The sequence below is a fragment of the Aedes albopictus genome, chromosome 2, assembly GCF_035046485.1.
Source record: "Aedes albopictus strain Foshan chromosome 2, AalbF5, whole genome shotgun sequence".
NCBI classification, from domain to species: Eukaryota; Metazoa; Arthropoda; class Insecta; order Diptera; family Culicidae; genus Aedes; species Aedes albopictus.
The window spans coordinates 284,762,415-284,785,355 of record NC_085137.1 but is presented as its reverse complement, the minus strand read 5'-3'; the positions used below and the strand labels follow the sequence as shown (position 1 = coordinate 284,785,355).

General features: G+C 39.8%; 1 protein-coding gene across 5 annotated transcripts in view; it reads left to right on the top strand.

Moving 5' to 3' along the window:
* Positions 1-22,941, top strand: part of LOC109416692 (uncharacterized) — a 215,140-nt gene that overhangs the window by 71,106 nt on the left and 121,093 nt on the right. For 2 of the 5 annotated variants that reach the window (XM_062851985.1, XM_029873029.2), the window contains exon 2: positions 17,070-18,052. The exons of the other annotated variants lie outside the window; for them this stretch is intronic. In XM_062851985.1, coding sequence (XP_062707969.1) covers positions 18,012-18,052 — 41 coding nt within the window. In that variant the 5' untranslated portion in view covers positions 17,070-18,011. The remainder of the gene's footprint in view (positions 1-17,069; positions 18,053-22,941) is intronic. 5 annotated transcript variants of the gene reach the window in all.

Sequence of the window (22,941 nt, the reverse complement as noted above, 5' to 3'; positions counted from 1 at the left end):
CATATGTGCCCTGTTGGTATGTATGCGGTTACCAACATACGTATGTACAACAGCAGGGGGGGGGAGATAGCGGGAGTCGGCAGTTGACTAGGGCAAATAAAATGAATATGCAACGAGCCAAAGCCACAACGAAAATGAACTCGGCCCAACACTGTGTGTCTGTGTAAACATTCTGTTGCGGCATATTTATGAGCCAACATCATATATAATTAAATTTCCTAAGAGGTGTTACTCTAAGCATTCATGGGATCGAGACCACAAAGGCACAGGCTACACGGCTGTGACTGTCGGCTACAAATGCTGTTGCTCCAACCTGTGCGAGCATGTGACGAGTTTCGTCTGAAACCTTTATGTAGGTTTACCTACCACAGCAGGTATGGCCGGCACTGTCCTAATGAAGACAGTGTGCCCGATTTTCTGTGCTGGCTGGTGGTCGTGATCGGGGTCCCTGTGACAAGTCCACTGCCAGGTGTAATGGTTGTTTGAATTCTTGCTCTGGTCGGTTTTATGTGGAATCAGTTGTCCAGTGCTTGCACGTACTTATTTTGCAGAAATAAATTTCCGAGATAGCATGCGAGATTAATTGGTGCCCTGTGTCTGTAAGTACTACTATCCCACAGTCAGAATGATACTTGAGTTTTAAGTTCTCATTTGTTAATTGAATGGATGCATGTCTGTTTTGATTAACATAATATTGCAACATTGTATTTCATTAAGCATGTAATATTACGTGCTCTGTTCATTTCTAAAAATAAATGAAACTGCAGGAACAATATCAGCAAAAATGAACTGGATAGCTCACCCGAAAGCCTTACGCAGTTTTGCATACCGTCCATCGTTGTTTTAATCTGTCTAGTCAGTTTCCTAGGAAAGCCGTTTTTATCAATGATTCTCCATAGCTTTGTACGGTCGATACTGTCGTATGCCACTTTGAAGTCGTTAAACTGGTGATGCGTTGGGACCTGGTATTCACGGCATTTCTGGAGGATTTGCCGTTCAGTGAAGATTTAGTTCGTTGTCGATCGGCTGTCGATGAAGCCGGCCTGATAACTTACCACGAGCTCATTCTTTTTAGGTGACAGACGACGGAAGATGATCTGGGCTATCACTTTTAGGCAGCATTCAAAATAGTAATCACTATGAAGCTCTCGCATTCTTGTGAATGGGACAGATTACTTGTTCCTTCCATTCCTTTAGTAGCTGTTTCCCAGATCCTGACTATCAACCGGTGCAGACAGGTGGCCAACTTTTCTGGGCCCATCTTGATGAGTTCAGCTGCGATACCATCCTTACCAGCTGCTTTGTTGGTTTTGCGCCGATGAATGGCATCCTTAACATCCCTCAGCGTGGGAATTTTTTCATTTCCATCCTGCGCAAACGACGACGCCAGTTTTTTTTTTCGTTTCCATGATTTCCCGTGCCTACGTTCTCCACGCCATTCAGGTGCTGATCGAAGTGCTGCTTCCACCTTTCGATCACCTCACGTCCGTCCGTCAAAAGGCCTCCGTCTTTATCCCTGCATATTTCGGCTCGCGGCACGAAGCCGTAGCGGGATGTGTTGAGCTTCTGGTAGCACTTCCGTGTTTCTTGGGAACGGCACAGCAGTTCCATTTTTTCGCACTCCACTTTTTCCAGGTGGCGCTTTTTCTCCCGAAACAGGCGGGTCTGCTGTTTCTGCTTCTGTTTGTAACGTTCCACGTTCTGTCGAGTCTCTTGCTGCAGCATTACCGCCCGCGTTGTGTTCTTCACCTTCAAAACCGTCGTGCACGCTTCGTCGAACCATTAGTTCCGTTGATTTCGTTCCACGTACCTGATGGTGTTCTCGGCTGCGTTATTGACGGCTGCTTTCACTATACTCCAGCAGTCCTCTAGAGGGGCCTCATCGAGCTCGCCCTCGTCTGGCAACGCGGCCTCGAGATTCTGCGCGTATGCTGAGGCGACAACCGGTTGTTTTAGTCGCTCTAGGTTGTACCGTGGCGAACGCCGGGGTTTTGGGCGCAGTTTGATCATCACTAGGTAAGTAATGGTCGGGGTCGATGTTGGCGCCACGATAGGTTCTGACATCGATAATGTCGGAGAAGTGCCGTCCGTCAATCAGAACGTGGTCGATTTGCGATTTCGTCTTCTGTGGTGTTCTCCAGGTGTAACCATAAGGGAGACAGCGTTGGAAAAAGGAATGGTATGGCCGTATTTTTGGAGGCGGCGAAATCAATGAGTCACAGGTAGTTTCGGTTTTTCTGCTGGTAGGCACTGAGCGTTTAGATCTCCTATGATGATCTTGACGTCGTGGTTTGGGCAGCGGGCGTACTTGCGTTGGAGCTGCGCGTAAAATGCGTCCTTGTCGTCATCAGTGCTTCCAGAGTGTGGGTTGTGCACGTTTATCATGTTGAAGTTGAAGAATCGGCCCTTGATTCTCAACCTGCACATTCTTTTGTCGATCGGCCACCAACCGATCACGCGCCTCTGCATATCACCCATCACGATGAAAGCTGTTCTCAGCTCGCGTGTGTTGCCGCAACTCTGGTAGATGGTATGATAACTTCTAAACTTTCGCACCATGAATCCTGTCCAACACACCTCATGCAGTGCTATGATGCTGAACCCGCGAAACTTTCAGTAGATCGGCAAGTATTGTAACGGTTCACCTGAGAGCTTGGGATATTGTCAAGCTATCATTGTTTGTCATTTTCAGTGTTGGTTTGAACCGTGAATAGATCGGTCACCGCTTAATTGTACACTCCAATCTGTTAATAAATCAGTTAAAAACGTCAGTTCAAAGTGCTTCTTATTTCATACCGAGACCGTTTCGTTACATCTGGGGGCTCAACCGGGATATACTTCCCACCGAAGTTAATCGAAAATGGACCAGAAAGTTATTGATCTTGAGCAACGGTTATGTCGGCTAGAGCGGATTGTTATAAAGTTAGAAGCTATACTCAAGAATATCTTCAGTGTCGAACTGCTCCAACAGACAACACCCGAGGAGGATGCCGATGGTGGAAACAATAGCAGTGTTTGTTCGCCACAGTCAATGCAGCTACCTCAGCCATCCACAGTCACACTGGATTCTGTACCACGCCTAGAACAAAAAGGGAGAGAGAATATACATGTACCAGTTGCAAGGGCAGATATCACGATTACGACCAATAACATTCAAAAGTCGTGGTTTACTTCAAACAGTGACTTTTTCACAGCAGCGGAGTTTTTGGAACGGTATGAAAAATATTCACGTGTCCAAAATGCTGGAGCCACTGATAGCTGGATGATCACCATGGTATATGATTGCTTGTCTGGATTACCTAAGACTTGGTATCGGATGTATTCTTACAAATTTGTTAGTTGGGATCTCTTCAAAATGCTTTTCCTGAAGCAGTTTTGGGTAAATCGTCGTCAACGAGAATTCAAAAATCTGCTCCACCATGGAACTTATGAGCAAAAGGGTTTAACTTCCAAAATGAGCACGTATTTTGCGAGGATGCTAAGTAAAGCAAGATACATGACGTTGCCGCCTACGGAACGTGAAATCCTATCTCTGTTAGCCGAACACTTTCCAAAACACATCCGAGAGGACCTGCGCCATGCCAACAGAATTGAAACGTTTTACGACTTCTTGATCGAAGAGGATTTAGCGAGAAACAACAAAACTTCAAAGAAACCGTCGTTTGGGGAGCTGAGGATTACCTAGCGTATCTGCTACACGAACTGTCATTACTTGTTGGACAAATAACACTAGTTTACAGCATTTTTGAACTCGGTAAGCTGATGATCGTTTTTGGTGTAGAATCATGCCCTGAGTTCGAAAACGCGAAGGAAAAAAATTACAGTAGAGCGGAAATTTTTTCGACTTTCCATACAAGGTTGATGATTTGAAATCGATTTTTGTTCTATTTTCAAGCAAAGTCGCTCACTTCACACATCTTATTCTCCGTAATCAATGCTCCGATTGAGCTGATTTTTTTACTGTAACTCACCCACATATAATATGTCAAATAAACGTTAAGAAAGAATTTTTAAATTGTTTTTTTTTCTTATTGAAAAAAAATACATTTCTTCATATTTTTTTGGAAATTTAAATTTTTTGAAGCACGGTTTCGAAATCAGCGTTAAATTATGCTTCAAAAATTTTGGTCGTTGACAGAAGTTCACGATTTTCGTGAGAGCTTGGGATATTGTCAAGCGATCATTATTTGTCATTTTCAGTGTTAGTTTGAACCGTGAATAGATCGGCCATCGCTTAATTGTACACTCCAATCTGTTAATAAATCAGTTAAAAACGTCAGTTCAAAGTGCTTCTTATTTCATACCGAGACCGTTTCGTTACAGTATACGTGTGCTCACAATGAAGTTTAGAGATCGGCAATTCCACGTAGAGTAATGCGGTGCAATAGTTCGCACGGGGCAAAAGTTCGTAGTGGGTCTTTCTTTGCGCACGAGTTAAGAACCCAAACAAATCTGTACGGTAACCTGGGATAATACGCACCCCGGGGCAAAACGCCCTCATGCTGTTTCATTACACAGCGAAACAAAAATTAACTTTTGGTCTGTCTCAAGAGCAAACTTATGTGTCTCTGACAAATTTTGGGCCGCTGAATCCGAATCCGGGCTCAGATTTTTTCCAGCACGTCACAATTTTGAGCTATACCCCAATTTATAGGGCAAAATTTGCGATTTTGGGCTTTTTTAACTGCCAGCCATTAAGCATGGACATATTTTTTTTAAGTAATCAAAAGGTAAATTGGTCAATTAAGGAGTGTATCGTAAAGTAGTTGAAAATGTTTACAATAGCCTTAAAAATAGTTTAATACAACTTTTAAGTAATTTTATTTTTGGAGATACTGTATAAATCCTTGAAAAAAGAAATGGCTTTTATGATTTTCTAAAAATGTTCTTTTAACTGGGTTTTAAACCTAGATTACTGAACACATGTTTTTAAATTTTTGCACACCTTCTTAAAAATTGAAATTGTGAAAAAAGTTTGATAATGTTCGAAAATTGTTAAGTTTTTTTTTTGCAAATATAATAAGCTCTAGAATCCCCATGATATAGGCAAATTTTCTTTTTCAAGAAAAATCTCCACTGCATTTAAGCGCAATTCCTAAAAATGAAAAAAGGCCATTTTTTAGGAGCCCCTTTTTTATGCTCCTCTAAATCATGTTTACGCAAATAAAAAATACATAAAATGAAAAATTCGCATTTTTTTTCAAATAGGGTATGTTTTTTAATTTATGGACGAGTAAGTTAGAGCAAGGAATGGAATTTTATAACCTTTTAAGATATTAAAAGCAAACCTTAAAAGTTTGACCAAAAAATAGACGTTTTTTGGAGTGGACCATTTTGTAGATAAGGACTGTTCAATTTATAAAACGGACAACTTGCTGGTGCGATATGTTTTTTATTTTTCAATAAAATCATCATCAGTTTTTTGCATAACTTTCTATAGCTATTCTCAACTGTAGGAAAAATATAACATTAAGCAAAATGTTCTTTATTGTGTAACTAAAGCGGTTTTCGTAAAACATCAATAAAAACCCATTACTCAAAATTCTACATAACTTTCCACATACTTAACATGTATATTTTCATGAAGTTTTCAATACATTGGAATCTTATACTATTCTACTAAAGGTAAAGCTCAATAGTTGGTCAGTAATAATGCACCAAGCAGTCTCCGGCTTGATATAGTAAGTTGATTTATTTTCATAGAAAATATTCAAAAAATGTTCATTTAAGTCCTGTGTTGCAATTACATCATGGATTCGGCTAGAAATTTGTCCAGTGTAGTAGAATGCTGCTCTCTGAATGATACAGAAGAAAAAATATATATAATTGCATTTTTCATCAAAAAAATAATCCATAAAGATGGTCATATTAAAAAAAATCATACTTTTTGCTCCATTGATGCAGATTTTCGACTCTAGCGAATCTTGTTATTATTTTTTTTTTCAACAAAGTTGGTTCTATGTTATTGTACACCTTGTTTAATAATAATCGGATGCAAAGTTTTTATTTCCAACATCATTGTTATGCAAAATATGCATTAGGTTGCATTGTTATTTGGAAGAACCTTCAAAAAACGAAACCGTTTTGATTACTGTGTCTGCAATAGCGCACAGTAACCGAACCAGTAATGCTATTAAGAAGCAGTTTGCTGCATTTAAAACCACATTATTCCCACTTTCGACTGGATGCATAAAAAAAGTGATTATTCAATACTTTCATGCCCATTTTGCTTTACAATTGAATTTTATTGAAAAAAATCGAATCTTACTTGAGACTTTAATATCTCAACACTTAATTTTCCGATTGAGTTTAAATTTTGCCAGAATGTTTATTACTCATGCTGCTGCAGCATGGCACATACTTTTCTGGTATTAAACACGATATACCATATGTAAACAGTAATTTTATATGTATTTTCAATTTTCAGCAATCGAAAAATTCACCTCAGTTAACACCTGGCCGGTTTTCTATAAAATAAAACTATTTTTATTCGATCAAAAAATGATTTCTATAATGAGAGGTGATGTACTGAACAACTAAACAAGGGTGGTTGAATTTGAACTACGCGTCTTCCTTTTATAGCCATGTAAAGTTGTCCGTTTTATAAATTGAACAGTCCTTATATGAGATTTTTCTATCGAAAATATGAATTTTGAAAGTCGGCGTTGAATGATATGTTATGTGTACATACCTGTTAACAAGCATCAATATTTTCCAGATTTTTTATCGCACAAATTTTATTCAGTACAGATTTTTGAAATGTTGAAAAATCCTAATAAAATTGCATTTTGTGCAGATTTTTATTTTGTGAGGTGTTTTCATTTAACCATATTTTCAATAATACTAAACATTTTCCAATTTTTTTCCAAACTATTCTGAACTTAATTATATTGTGAAGCTTTTATAGAAGAACCGAAATGAAAAGACCAACCCAGCTTCGAGATAGAGCATCCTGAACATTTTCAACTACTTTCCGATACACTCCTTAACATCTAAATTAACAACTTATGCAGAATATTTCGTTTTACCGAATCAAATATGATAGATTTAAGCATTTTGTGTTAGTATGTAAACTTGCATGCAACTTTTGGAAGGTGACTTGTATGGGAAATATCGTACCTATCATAAATCGCTTAAAACTATCAAATTCAATTGGGAAATCGAATAATTTTACATGAGTCGTTTATTTAGATGTTAATTGACCAATCTACCTTTTGATTGCCTAAAAAAATATTTCCATGATTGATGACTGGCAGTCAAAAAAGCCCAAAATCGCATATTTTGCCCTATAAATTGAGGTATAGCTCAAAATTCTTACGTGTTGGAGCAAATCTGAACCCAGATTCGGATTCAGCGGCCCAAAATCTGTCAGAGGCACATAAGTTTGCTCGGGAGATGCATACCGTGTAAAAAAGTAGGAATATGATTTCTCGACAAACCATGCAAAAATAAGAGTTTGGATTTTTTTTGTATGGATTTTTTTTTTGCACGGCCGTACAAAAAAAAAATCCGTGCAAATCAAGAATCGGGTGTATAAGTGAAGTTCCATTCAATGCAAGTAAACTAGACGTTAAATTGAGCCGGACAAGCCCAAGCATGCAAAGAATATTCGAATGAATAGCGTGGAAAACTACGATTTTCCACATTTAGAAAGATTGTCGTGCGCTTCAAATGCAATTTAGGCAATTGCGCGCTGATTATATGGAATCAACCTATTAACTGCCATCCGCCTCCTACTCCTTCCATTTGCTGCCGTTAAAAGTAAGATGGAGACGCCCGGTATTTTATTAGAATTCAAAGCGGAAAATACCAGAGGTCGTGTCTCAAGGTGCGTTTTGCCCCCAACAGTTTTTCAGCACCCAAAACATAACACTTTTTCAAATTGTTAATTTGATTCGGTAAAATTGATATTACGCGGACCAAAAGTTGGCGTCTCTTAGTCAAGTAAACTAACTTTCAAAACGCAGGACACCTATAAAATCATCTTAATCTTAGCTATAGGCCACGTTTGTTTAGGGGGTGCATATTACCCCACCTTTCCCTATGGGTTCGACACATAATCAGGTTGGTTACTTGTCAATAAAAAATGGAATGATTTCGTCATGCTATGGCAATGTTATAGATAAAAATGTGTTTTAGGTGTTTTGATACAATTTTTTTGAACCTTTTGGAATAATTATTTGTATTAACAGCAAGAAGAAGAATCTCCTAACCTCTTGATGTCGGAAAATTGTTATTCCATAGTAGTTCGAGAGGTGCACTCGAATAAACAATAAACTACTAGGGCTTCTTGCAGAAAGGAACATTGTAAAAACCTCGACAGTGGGGTAAATGTTCTCACTAGATTACTGAATCTAGTACATCAATATAGTTACAGAATCTTTGTAGCAATGTTGATTCCGTATAGAAACGACTATATATGTCACATATATATATACACATATTAATGTGTAGTTTGCCCCCTCAAATCGTTCCGGCAGAGAGTTTGAACTTAGTTTTGTAAGAAGATCGATTGATAGGCAAACATTTTGTTCACCCATTTAAATAAAAAAAAATAAAAAATAAATGACTAAAAACATTTTAAACATTTTTTTGGTCATCCTCGTCGTGTCTTTACCGTAAATTTTCGTAGCTCTAATGTTCATCTACTTTACCGGGGCCTTTCATAGCTTAGTTTGTAAATTCACAGTTATATGTTTTTTTTTTCATGTATACTGTATTATTGAATTATGAAGTAGCCAAACGACATTTTTTCTATATTATATCAATGATTTTTCTTTCCAGTTGTTTTGGCGCAGAATCATCGGCCATGATGTCCCAGGTTTTATGACGCATTTGTTGCATCCCGTGGCGTTACGTCTATTCATGCAGATGCGTCACAACTTCCTAGGAAGGAAGACATATAAGATTTTATGACGGATCCAAATTTTTGGACTTAATTTCGTATAAAAATGCGTCATGAGGATCGGGACATCTTGGCTCCGAATCAGGGACGTACAATTTCGTTTCAATGATACAATTTCATGCAACATTTGAATGAGTCACTCCAACCGTTTCATACATTTTTCTAATCACTCGTTTCGTTTAAAAAACTTTTCCACTCATCATAGCACTCGGTAGTCTCCCACCCGGTCGCATTGCTTGTGCTTCACCCGGCAGAGCATTAGTGTCTCACTGGTGCGCGCTAGTCTCTCAATGGATACGGGCGCCGATTAATTGGATTTAAGTGGTCGAATTTGTTATCCTCTTTCATAGAACATAATTATCATTCTATTGGCGTGACCACTATTGAAAAATGCGGTTTAAATAGTGTTTTTAGCATGTTGAAGTATTTCAATGACTCATAAATGAAACGAAAATCCAAGTGTATCATTCCATGTTTCATACACACTTGTTTCTGTAGCAGCAGCGAACGAGTGTGTTGTTGGGTGAGAGATGAAGCATCACAGCAGTCCGTTCGTATGGGAAACGATTTGCTACAGCTTTCGCACGTCATGTTTTCCTTTCGAAATTGCACGACCCTGCTCCGAATATTATAACCCAAATCATGCACTGTTAAGTGGCTTATTGTCGGTCTCACTGCCACTCCCATACAAGATTCGGTTTTATTTTTATAATAATAGACAGGTAGTTTTAAGCCTATTTTCCGATTGATCTAACATAAATTCAGCCAATAATTATTCAGCCTGATGTCCATTCAGACTAATCTCTTGCTGCCTAATGATCTTTGAACTGATCACCTAGCATTGAGGGAATGTATCAGAGTGAATATGGAAGAGGGTCTTGAACTTTTTTTTATCTAAATAATTGCTTCTTTAAAAAATAACAGCTTATTTACATTCCAATAAATAACAAACCATAGGGTCATGTGATGATATATTTTTTGTGTATTCAACTCTTTAATTTCTTTAGTGTTGTTCTAGTTAAACATTGAAGATAATTGCTATAGTACTTTGATTTGGCAGTAGAAAAGCTAAGAAATTATAGAAAATATCAAATTTTGGGGAATAGTCCATTCTGGCAAACGGGTTTCCTTCAAATGATTAATTTTGGAAATGATTTTCTGGAAATGATCTATTCTGGCCAATGGTTTTCTGGCAAAAATCATTCCGAAAAATTGATTTTGACAAATGTCGTACAATCATTCTAACATCATGCTTGGGCATTTGCAATCACAGAAAACAGAAGTATAAATCCTTATAGCGCGTTGACCACCTTAGCTGAAAGAGACTTCTCGAATTGGCGCATGCTTGTGTCAATATCCAATCCAGCTTAATTGGACCATGGAGTAATGATCCGGCGAGAAACTGGAAACCTGAACCTAGTGGGGTGCATCACACTGAACATGTGCGTTTATTAGTAGCTACGACGAAGAACTTCTGGCGAAATAAAACGGGTTCCATCCATTGACTGGGAAACGTGTTTCGTATCCAACGTGACGGAGCCAGTCCCGTCCCGTGTTGTTTTGCTGCTTGGTTGAATTTCACGTCTCAAATACTATCTTTCAGCAGCTGTATTCGTCTTCCGATTGGCGGGTGCACAACGGGCAAATGATTGAAAATGAAACTGTTTAATGAATTATCCACCTTTCAAATCATGATTTGACAAATTAGGCGTAGGGTGTTACTATTTTATTTTAATCATCAGATCATTTAGAGTTTGTCCAAGGCCGCTGGTTTAGAGATTTTTTTATATCTTAATTCTTGTAATACCGTTGAGGACTAGGTTGGAATCGTTTCAGCTTCAATGCACACAATAGAAACACGTGTTTGATAAACAAATTGAATTGAAATTTGAATTATGAAAAGAAAGTCACGTGCTCCGGTGAGAATGTAACCCACGACTCCCGATTCGATAGACGGGCACTTCTTTCCTCAAAGCTACCACTACCGTCCCCTGAAGGCACAGAACTGAACTCGATTCCAGTGAGGTTTGTTCCTTTCCACAATCGAAATATCCTTCGGATGGAATTTGATCCTTAGCTTGGAGGAAAGTAGTGCCCGTCTTGTGAATTAGGAGTCGTGGGTTCGGTTCCCACCGGAGTACGTGGATTTCAATTCATAACTCAAGTCTGGATTTGTTCATCAAACACGTGTTTCTGTTGTTTACATGAATGTCCAAGCAATCAAACGTTGTAATTTCTACTTGGCTTGGTTAGTCTAAGCAAAAATCGAGAAATTAACATCGTAGGAGGAATGCATGTAATCAGTTTCGTACCTTTTATTTCCGCCCTATTTTGCTTATCCTTTGACAGATACGCGTATTTCGACTACCACTTGTAATCTTCCTCAGTGTCAGTTATCCACTCGGGCAGAATTAAAAAGTACGAAACTGATTACACTCATTAAAAGAGGGTATTCTGCTTAGAGGGTTCGAAAAGTCGGTAGAGAGATCGTAGGAGGACTAAACAATAAGTCGATAGAACAAAAAACAGTAATCGCTTTGATTGGATCAAAAATGGAAAACTATTTTAATAACTGTTATTTTGTTTTGTGACGATCAACCCATTACCAAACAACAGATGTCATCGTGCTGCCATTCTATTGGACCCCATTCCCACTGCACCATACTAATGACGAATTAGTACATATTTCAAAGTGCATTCCACAATGTTTCCCTTTCGTTCCGTTCTTTTTCATTTCCAAAACACAAATATCGGATTCGGTCGATTGCCAAAGCATGGGTTATAAATAGTTGCACTCCTTCGAACTGAAGCCGGGCCCTCCCTTCTTCGGCTGTCTATGCATCATACCACCACCAGAAACCACGATCGAAGCTGAAACTCTGCACTCCGTGGAGACTGAGAGTAGGCTAGCTTGGAGTTGCGCAAAATGTTTTTATGTGTCGCTGGAAGTATTTTTTACTCTCTCACTTTTGGTTGGCTGTGGTTTCAACAGAGTTGAGTGCCAAGGGGAAGAGGAAGCCCGAGCGGGGAGTGAATACACAAAGATAATTGGGAGATAAATTTAATGTTTAATTTTTAAATTAATACGCAATCTGCGCAAACCAGATTATTTTTTCAGTTTGAATGTTGACGAACGAAAGAGACACTACAGCAAAGGTTTCTAAAATATCTTTCACATCAAAAGGTTTTAGATAAGATAGTAATATTTTTTGAGCTACACAATGGGAAGCAGATTAAGCAGGAAATTTAATTTTACCATAATCATAACTTCTTGATTTACAAACAAAATCTAAGTCTGTTGTCTGTAACATGCCTCAACATTTGATAGGGTGATCCTTAAACCAATAAAACTGTCATCATTTCAACACTATCCCCTGTTCGGGAATGCTGGGATTGCGGTGGCCAATGTGAGTACTCTCCACTCCACCATATAGGTAGGGTAAACAGGTATAATATGCCCCCCCTAAGCAGAAATGGCAATATATCTGAAACTGGCGCCTTATTCCATCTATTGTTCACTGCAAATTGATGTTACTAAAGTTAGTGAAGTGTTGCATGCGAACTTTGCCTTTGGAAAGGTGGCTATGGAAGCTTTGAAACGTTTTTCGAAAACGTTCCAAAATTTGCCTTTTCAAAACAAACGGGGCAATACGCCCCATCAAAAGAAAAACGTCCAGCCCCGTGATAAAACTGTCCCAGGGTATAATTCCACCACATGCTTATCCTAGGAGGGTCTTTCAACAAGTGTTTAACTGCATAAAAGTTGCGAAGTAACACAAGCGAACAGAACTAGCTTCGTTTACAATGAAGTCAGCTCACAAGAGGTAAAATATTACGCCAAAAGCCTCCATTTCAGACTTTTTGATATTTTTATTGCTTTTCTGTACCAATCCACTAACGGACCAGCTTGATGGCAATAATTCTTCAATATTTAAGATTTCTAATCGATCATGCATTCGAAAAGCGCTTGAATCGCTAGAAAATGAAGAGGGGCGTTTTGCCCCGGTGGGGCGCATTATACCCTTTTACCCTATGCAGTATGCGCACCCACTTCCATTTCATCTTCTGTGTGGAAGCTGTTGTACTATGCTACTCAACTGCATCTCACCATACTTGCAGACGACCAGACACGTCTGTCTACTTACTCGGTAGGTATATGGCACTGAGACTCGAATGTGTGGCAAAGCAAATAAAAAAAACCACGAGTACCGCAAAGTGCTCCCGTTCCAATGTCCGTGCTGCCTGGCGAAGCAGTTCAGTTGTTGGAGGTCGTCCCTTGGTTTCATATTGTGTGACATGTTGGGCATGATTTTTTGAGCCCTTCAAATTGATCCTAAACACCGCTTTGGAGAGGTGATATATCTAGATAAATCAACTGGAGAAATGGATTCCAGATGTCGCATTAGAAATAAATTTTAATGTTATTTCTGTGACTGCAAGCCGAAACCATTAGAAGTTCCATCAAAATCAGTCTTCCAATAAACAAATCAAATTTAATGTTTAGTTTATTTTGCAATGTCATGCTTTGAAGAGCTGCCCGAAAGATTTATTAAAAAAAATGATGTGGAATTCCTTATGAGGAAGACAAAAGGGAAGGGAAGCGAAGGCTAAGCTTTTCCCAGAAATACCAAAAAGAATTCTTCAACAGAAATGTTTGGAAATTGCTCAAAAAATGGCGATAATGAAAGAAGAGAAGAAGCTTTATAGAATACACTAATTTTGTTTCTATGTCTTCAATGCATTACGCAAAATTGAAACCTCTTACATACTTCCAAGTTTATTTTAAGTCACAAATCGATATATTTGATAAATGTACAAATATATCAATATTGACAGTATCACAGTTTACGACACGAAGGTGGGTCGGAAGCAGGGAGGGTGCAGGCACGTCAAACTCGAACAAACTACGCCTACCTAACATGCATCGAGCGGGCCTTCCCAAACAACACAATGCGATTTCGCGGGCCATCCCCATCGGCAACACAAACCGATTTCCAAGCAGGATTCGACCAGGCCTCAGGTCGCGTTGCCAGTTGACACTAACACACTCGTAAAAGATGAGCAGTAGGCCTACCTTGCCGCTTGCGGATCCCCTGGTCGGAAGTGCTTTCACATAACTTCTGGAGTCCCGCAAGGTTCCATCCTGCCTGGGTCCGCTGTTATGGAATGTCATGTACGACGAGGTTAGAGTATTCGGTAGGAGTGGAGATTGTCGGTTTTGCAGACAACATTACGCTCGAAGTCTATGGTTAGTCGAATCACAGAGAACAGACATCCAAGTCCAGTTCCGAAACTTTGTAAGGAATTTAACGGCCATTTGAAATCGCCAACACAAGTGGCAATAGCGTGCGCTGCAATCGGTTAATTTCCCATACTAATTTAATTCACCACTTAAAATGTTTCAATTCACCACTGACTGTGGCAATATGGTGTTTGGCGGCGTAAGTGTTTTCATCATATATTGGTTTGCAACCTTACTCAAGTGAAGATTCAAATCCTTACACAACTTTCTGAATGAAATTTGTTCTAGCCTGGATGTCTGCTCTCTGTGGTCGAATGAAGGGGGACGTACATAAATTACGTCACGTTTTTAGGGGGAGGGGAAGTTTTGCTAAGCGTGACGACCCATACAAATAATATTGAGGTCCCATACAAAAAGTGTGACATAGGGTGGAGGGGGTGTTGAAAAAGGTCGATTTTTACGTGACATAATTTGTGTTTCACCCCAAGAAGTGGAGTTGACTACCACCCACTCGATCAATGTTGTCGAAGCGTGGATGAGGTACAGGAAACTGGAGTTGGCTCACCATAAAACTGAGGTGATGTTTGTGAACAACCGAAAGTCGGAGCAGCAAGCGGTGATTAGTGTAGGCGATTGCACTATCACGTCGAAGTGCTCCGTCAAATACTTGGACGTGATGATCGACGATAAGCTCACCTTCGGTAGCCACGTTGATTACGCCTGTAATAGGGCCTCCACAACCATAGTGGCACTGTTCCGGATGATGTCTTATAGCTCTGAGGTGTACGCCAGTAAGCGCAAGCTTCTGGCTAGTGTCGCTTTCTTCATACTAAGGTATGGCGGCCCGGCGTGGGCACTGCGCTATGTACTGAAAGCTACCGTAGTGAGCTGGAAAGTACTTACAGGCTGATGTGCCATAGGGTTGCAAGCGCGTACCGTTCCGTGTCACACGACGCAATCTGCATCATTACTGGTTTGGTGTCTATCGGCATCCTTACAGGGAGGACATGGAGTGCTTCGAAATGCGCGGCACAAGAGGCATACGCAGAACTGCCAGGTTGGCCTCTATGGTCAAACGGCAGTGCGCGTGGGACAGTTCCACCAATGGAAGGTGGACCCATAGGTTTAGAGGCAACGGTGGAACACGTTTTGTTTGTGTGCCCGTGTTTTCGCACAATGTTTAACCGCATGCTTGCCACTTGCGGAGAGGACACAACTCCGGACAATCTTGCCCAGAGGATGTGTAGGGATGAGTTTGGCTGGAATGCCGTTTCAACGGCCATCACCCATATAGTCTGAGAGCTACATAAGAGCTTGTGCGGGGACTCGGAGAATGGCCAGTTCAGATGCGGTACAAGAGGTGGTCCGGACTCCAAAGGTCACATCTATGATGGACTCTGCTCCGTTCTTACTGTAAATATTTTTGTTGTCTTTTTTCGCAACATCCACAGATTCGAGCAGGGCACAGCCTCTTGGGTTGGTCAAGCGGAGCAGCCGTAAGACATCCAGTGACTACGCGATCTAATTTGGACAAGGGGCCACCTGGGAAGGGTATAATAAATACAGTAGGTAATCTTTACTATTGGGAAGCCCTCGTTTGGCGTGGAAACGATATCTTGGGCTGAAAACCGTCCAGTTGTACAGATAGCCGCTACGTCTTGGCTGTATCTGCCATACTATTCCCGTTGTCGGTGGGTAGGCGGTATGCGTCTGCGCGGCAATATCTTCTACGTGTACCTAGGCATTTGGGATCATCCTTGGAACGGCCTCTACTCGCTGCGGAGATTGGGAGCGTTGGCTATGTGACCTTCCTCTTTGTGGGCAGTTTGGAACACCCAGAATTTCCCATCTAGATATTATACTGTTCATTTGTCCTCAGTTCAGCAAGCATGGTTGATTATGTTATTCCTAGGAAGGCACCCAGGCATGACAGGAGAAAAGTCTTTTGATTTCGTTCCATGGAACGCTGCTTCGAAACGTTTCCCGTACAAATCCTAGGTTCAGATCGTACGTCTTCCACCTTGATAGCTTCGGCCGCAAGCGATGAAATAAAATCCCCTTACCTTCAGATAAAGCCTGATACTGCATAAACTAGAATAAAGCTAACTGAGATACGAGGCCATACGACAATTACAAGGCTGAAGAACCACTACTGAAGTCGGTGTTGCAGAGTGAACTACATGCACTTATTTAAGGGGGATATTATAACGAAGCCAAAACCACACCTCAAAATTTAAAATGAATTATCGTTGCACGAAGTCGTCGCTTGAAGCACATGCGAAGTTGCAGCTGCGAAGTAAATTTGAATCTATTTTTTTCTGTTGCGAATCGTTATGCTAATTAAGAACTACAATAAATCCACTGGTCCAAATTGAGTTGCGACATTTCTAAGTAGGTTAAAAATCAATTTTCGCGAAGCTGGTCACTTCGGATTTCAATCAGAAGCTCATATACAAGTCTCAATAACGACGGATTCCTCTGTAAAGTTGGTCCACGTTAAGCACCAGTAGATGCCAAATTGTTCGACTTTACTAAACATAAACCAATGTTTTGTTACTCAGAATTCTTATTACACATAATAGCCACTTTTCTTGTTACGAATGGCACACTCTATTTCATATAGCTTTCCTTCCGTTGAATCCATGAATCGGCCATAAACTGGTCAGTTCTTCAAAGACACGAAACCAACTGAAAATCAAACACCGTTTTACACATAATAAACAGCGCTTCTCCTCCGACGTGATCGGACGACCAATGTGCAACCAGACGTATCCGATCAGAGAGTGATTAAATGGAAAAGAACTCGGGGCAATCACACGTGAATCAACGCACGCGACCCGTTCAATGGGGGTTTGATGTACGCGCTGTGCGTCTAGCATTCGGAGGTGCATAAATTAAGTGTTTATTTTCTCTCCCTTCCAGCAAGCAGCGGTGAAATACAGCGCTAAGCCGAACGCCTCAGACGTGCATAACTTACCGCGTCAATTTACTTTACAACTGTAGCAAATGTGATTCCGGAGACAAACGGCCAGGCATCAGAAAATCCGCAATCCATACGAAGCAGGCGGCGGCGGAGGGATAGAAAAGGCATTCAACACAGACAGCGGGTCTAATCTAAACAATCTCTAATGGACTATGTCGTACTGCAAGGGCTGCTACGATTCCAAGACAGTAAATACACGCGGACGCCTACTTTGGTCAAGTGTGGTGACTGTTCCCGCGTGTGTGTTGGCGTTAGCGTAGGGTCCATGCACGACAACGAGTTGCATTATACCTGGTGACAGCTGTGACATCTACCAGCGAAAAATTAGCATATGGACACAAATCTTCAATCAATGTTCGCCAGTAGCACAAGCAGATGCATGAAAATGAGTTTATAGAGCTATAAAAATCCAACTATGTGACCGTGAATCTATAAATTCTAAGTATACCATATATGCCGGCAAAGAAACGTGATTTAAGCATTAATTTGAAACATTTAGTTTATCTAAGTGTTCGCAAGCATTCAACTTGAGGTGCCCGGCATTCGAGACGACGAAGAAGCCATTGAAATCAATCTTAGTGCGATGTGAGCCAAGAGAGTCGGCAGAAGTGTGTTTCAAAAGTGCTTTCAAGTGTGTAAACAAACAAACGGATCGCGAGAGCTAAGCCGCGAAGATCATCGGCAGCAGAAGAACCTGTTGATTGGAGGGCAAATGCCTTCACTAGCTACCAGTAGTGGGGCAGCTGTTGGTGTAGTTCGGAAGAAGTGAGGCTTACTCTTGCACAGAAAAAGGGTTTGGCTCAACAGCTTCGGTTTTTTGATTCTAATTATTTATGAGGAAGGCGTGCTAAAGTGGCAGAAATTAGGAAACAGCAGAAAAGATGTTGGGAGCACTCAAGCGGCGATGGAGGACCACGCGAAGGTTGGTGATCTCTTTCGTAATGTTCTCTTTTCAGGTTCTTTTGCTATTATTGAATCAAAATATTTGCTTTTGGAATCTATGATACTAAATCAACGAAGTGTTTTGCAAAGAGCTTCGAATGATGTTGTTCTTTAGTACTGTACATCTGAACTCCACAAGCTGTTATGTCGTATGTTTTTTGCGTATGACAATTTCAGGTACACCAATGACGCATGAATAATAAGATTGCTCTTAAATTCATGTCGCAGTGACGGATCAAAGGGAATATGTATCTGGAAAAATTCCTGAAGTTTTAGTCTGTGTTTTAGTTCCTGCAGAAATTTCTGAAGGAATTCTTGCGGGAATAACTGAAAGAACTCATGCAAGGATCTATGGAGGAATTCCTTCAGGAATTTCTGGAGGAATCACTAAGGGAATTTTAACAGTTCCTATGAATAAGTTAAGAAGAGTTTGTTAAAAAATTCCTTCCTATGTATGAGATTAATAAGTAATAGGCTCCCTGAAGGAATTTATTAAAGAGTCCCTAAAAGAATTTCTGGAGAAACCGCTGCAGAAATTTTTAAAAATTTCGTTACAAAATTTAATGCAGAAATTTCTGAAGTAATTTCCGACGGAAAAGATTTTTTGGAAGAATCCGTGGTAGCATTTCAGAAGAAATCCATTGAGAAGTTTTTATAAAAGTGTTCGTGAAAAAAATTCCGGAAGAAACTAGAGAGGACTTCCTTAATGTATCCTTAGAGGATTTTTATAAGCAATCCCTGGCAGAATTCTGAAAAAATCTTTGGTGAACTTTTTAATCAACCATTGGCAAATTTTCTAGAGGAATCCAAGAAATAATTTCTAAAAAGTAAATTTGAAGTAATTTCTTAAAGAATTTTCGCAAAAAAATCTGAAAGATTGCTTGGTATTTTTTTTTTTGATTTTCTAAAGGATTCGCTAGAGGAATCTCTGAAGGAATCCGTGGAACATTAAAAAAAAATATCCGTAGGGATTTCTGAAAGAATTCTGAAGAATCTAAAGTTTCTTAAGTAATTCGTGGATGTTTTTTCATGAAGAATTTTTTGAACAAAACTCTTGAGATTCTGGATGTTTTTGAAAAAAAAAGAAATTATGAAGAATTTTTTTTCATTAATTTATGAAAGAAATCTAATAATGCTTTAAGCAATTTTGGAAGGAATTCTCAGAAGGTTTTCTTAATGTGCTCTAAATTGAACCCTTGATCATCCGCTTGCAATGCAAACAAATAATCCTCGAGACATGAGGCCGCATCAATATGTGTTGATACAGTATGTCATTTATTATTATTATTATTAATTTATTATTGACACTTTACACCGGGGTGCATTCGTGTCCTATGCCATTCTTTGATTGGGTAATTGCTCATTAGTGTGGGACACGCATGTATGGAAAAAATAAATCCTCGCTCCAGTCGACTTTTTAGATCCCATTTAGGTCCTATATGAACTGTACAAAATTTCAGCGCAATCGGTGAAACTATAATTTAGCGCAAGCAGTTCATAGTTTCCATAGGATTTACTATGGGAAAAGTTGCATTTTCAATCAAAAAATCCCAGAGGTCGCTCTTTGTCTCCTTAATTCAAATCGATCAACGTTTCTTATAGAAAAATCATTTGTGAAACTTTCCTTCGAAGACCGCAAAACGATTGGATGCTTGTGGAAAAAGTTATTGATTTATTGCCGATTAGTGATCCAACGAACGGCTTCTTGTTTTGTTTTATCAGCAGCACTGCTGCTGCCGTTATTGCATGGGGTGGCGGGAGGCATCACCACCCCCAGAAACAGCAGCAGCCAAGGCAGCAGCTACAGTGCTGCTAATAAAACAAAACAAAAAGCCGTTCGTTGGATCACTAATCGGTAATAAATCAATAACTTTTTCCACAAGCATCCAATCGTTTTGCGGTCTTCGAAGGAAAGTTTCACAAATGATTTTTCTATAAGAAACGTTGATCGATTTGAATTAAGGAGACAAAGGGCGACCTCTGGGATTTTTTGATTGAAAGTGCAACTTTTCCCATAGTAAATCCTATGAAAACTTTGAACTGCTTGCGCTAAATTATAGTTTCGCCGATTGCGCTGAAATTTTGCACAGTTCATATGGGACCTAAATGGAATCAAAAAATTCCACTGGAGCGAGAATTTGATGTTTGTCCCATACTATTGCTCATGCTGGTTCAGCCAAAACTATCTTACTATCGTAAATCTCATGGAAACATAGTTTCAATTTGCAAACACAACACCACCAGTATCAGTTCGTCTTCCAAGTGCCATTAATCAAGATGATTGATCACCTGGGTTAATGTGTGGCAACTCCCTCCTGACTAGTTTGCAGTAAATATTAGGATTTTCCAATTTAATTTTTCCACATGAGCTATCAGCAGAACATTATGCATGTAAAAGGATAAATCGGTCCGGCCACTCCGGCAAGCAGTTTCACGCCTTCTGTTTGTCGTTTTTGCATACTTCCTTTGCTGCTTCCTCGTGCAAGCGACCGAGCAGCAACCCGGTACGGACCAGAAAAACCAAGCTTCAAGCTTATAGTTAATGCGACTTTAATAGTGGCTTGGCGCATATTAATAGTGCAACGACCACAATCAGCATGTAACAGAAAGACGGAACAGCCCAGACGGAAAATCCTCGAAGGAATGGCAGAAATGCGAAGTGATTTGAATGCAGCTGGTGAGAACCGTGATTCCACTTAGTGCCATTCTTTGCATTCCCATAGCTCCACACGATGCGGTGTTGGAACTTTTCGAAAAAAAGCACAATAAGGATCACTCGCATTGAACGAACATGCACCTTTCTAGCAAACATCGTTCGAAAATTATACTCTTCGTTCTGCTCCTCTGTTGTTTCGTTTTTTAACCCACCCGTCAAATATCCTGTAATAGTATCCTCTTTCGTAAAGCTTTATAAATCATACCAGCACTTCCAACTTGAAACCCCAAGTTTCAGACTTTTCCTCTATTTATAGCGATGAAATAAATAGAGTAGAAAATAGTAGTTGCCTTTTTCCGGAGTTATGACATTACAACTTTCTTCTTCGTTCTATCAGCAGGAATAACAATGCAAGATTTTTTCTCTTTCGAACCAGCAGACCACGTTTCGGTTTATGATGGAAGAAGGCAGGAAGTGATATTCTTGAGAGCTATAGTCATGCCATGTTGTCGGGTGTCGCGACAGTAACGTAAATCGCCGTCATTTCCAGGGGAAAACCGCAAAATTTGGCGTCAGGAGTCCGACCTAGTTTGCTGTTTGCTGAAGATTTTTTTTATGCATCGAGCAACGTTTTGGCATGGAGATAGCATTCCTGATCGTCTCCGTTGGGTACATAGATACATATAACAGCAGCAAAGATGCATCTTGAGTAAAAACAAGTGAAATTAAATCCTTTTTTTGTTGTTGATTTCTTCAACATTTATAAGAATTAGAAACCAAATAGTTTAGCAAATATGCCAAATGAATTGAAACCTATTGAAGTTGATAATTGTGAGACAATGCAATTCGCCCGTTTCGGACATTGTTTCGAAACCTACAAGAGTGATATGATACATTTGTTTGATATGTTGCAAAAATTCTAAATCTTCTAGGTACTAATGTGACTTTGGGTATTTCTGGCAGTTTTGTTTTCTTCGTCATGAGAAATTTTTATAGACTAAATTACTTCAACCATGGACCACATATAATTCAATTTGTGAGGAAAGCAATTTGTCTCAAAGCAAACATTGAGTTGAACAGGTTTTGTAAAACATCCTATAGTGAAGGAAGAACAATGCTGCCGGAATAGTATGAGCTCCTTGAGTTTTAATTCATTTATGAACTTCTACATGCACTTTTTAAATCGTCATCCTACCTATTGCTTCTTTTGTGTAGCTATTAATTGCTTAATTTTGTATAGTTAGTGTTCAGCCAAAAAAATGCTCATGCCCATCGCATGCTACCAGGAAACTGAGTGCATCATGAAGTTTTAAATTGGTGAAAAATCATAGAAATATCAGACGTTATTTTGTGCTAAGATTTTTTTTTAAATTGTATTGATTCATTGGGTCAATAATGCCGTTAAGTCGATTTAGTAAGAAACGAACCAATATGGATTTCTTTTACAAATTGTGGTGGAATATATGGAGGGTTTGCTTGCATTTTTTGGAGCAGTTTCTTTCAAAATACATGGTGTCGAATTTGCCAGGTCTTCAAGGGAAAGTTGGTAACCGAAAAAACTGACAGAGCTCCTAAACTTTTTTCTTTTGAAAGTAATCTCTAACTCTGAGTATTCCTAAGTTTTTGATGGATCGTGAGAAACTTTAAATTAAACCACTGAAAATTATCTAGGAATAAATTACAATTTCTTGGCGAAAACATCGCAGTGTTTTCTGAAGATTTTGTTTTAGGAAACCCTTGAGGGCATAGGTTCCCAAACTTTCAGGTGTATGACCCCCTTTTTCCAGCAGACGTACTTTTCGCAACCCACCATATAAATTCTCTCATTTGTTGTCTATTACAGTAAAATATACGACTGTTCCTTCGCGACCCCCCAGATGAAGACCGGTGACCCCCCTGGGGGGTCGTGACCCACAGTTTGGGATACCATGCTTTAGGGATTGTATTAATAACGGAATTCATTACCCCAGGTGTGGTCGCTTCGTGTACTGAGTTCTGCCACGCATAAGCAGTACTCCATCCTCATCCAAATACGGCCATAGTTTGTGGATGGAACTTGTTTTAGACAGGGAGTGTCGGGCCTCAGCACAGCCCTGCGTTTCCTGCAATTGTTGACGTTCTTCCGGGTAACCTTCATTCTGCGCTTGCTTCCATGGTGCTTTCTCCGCCTGTTGAAGCTCACTTTGGGACAGCATGCCAAGAACCAATGCTTC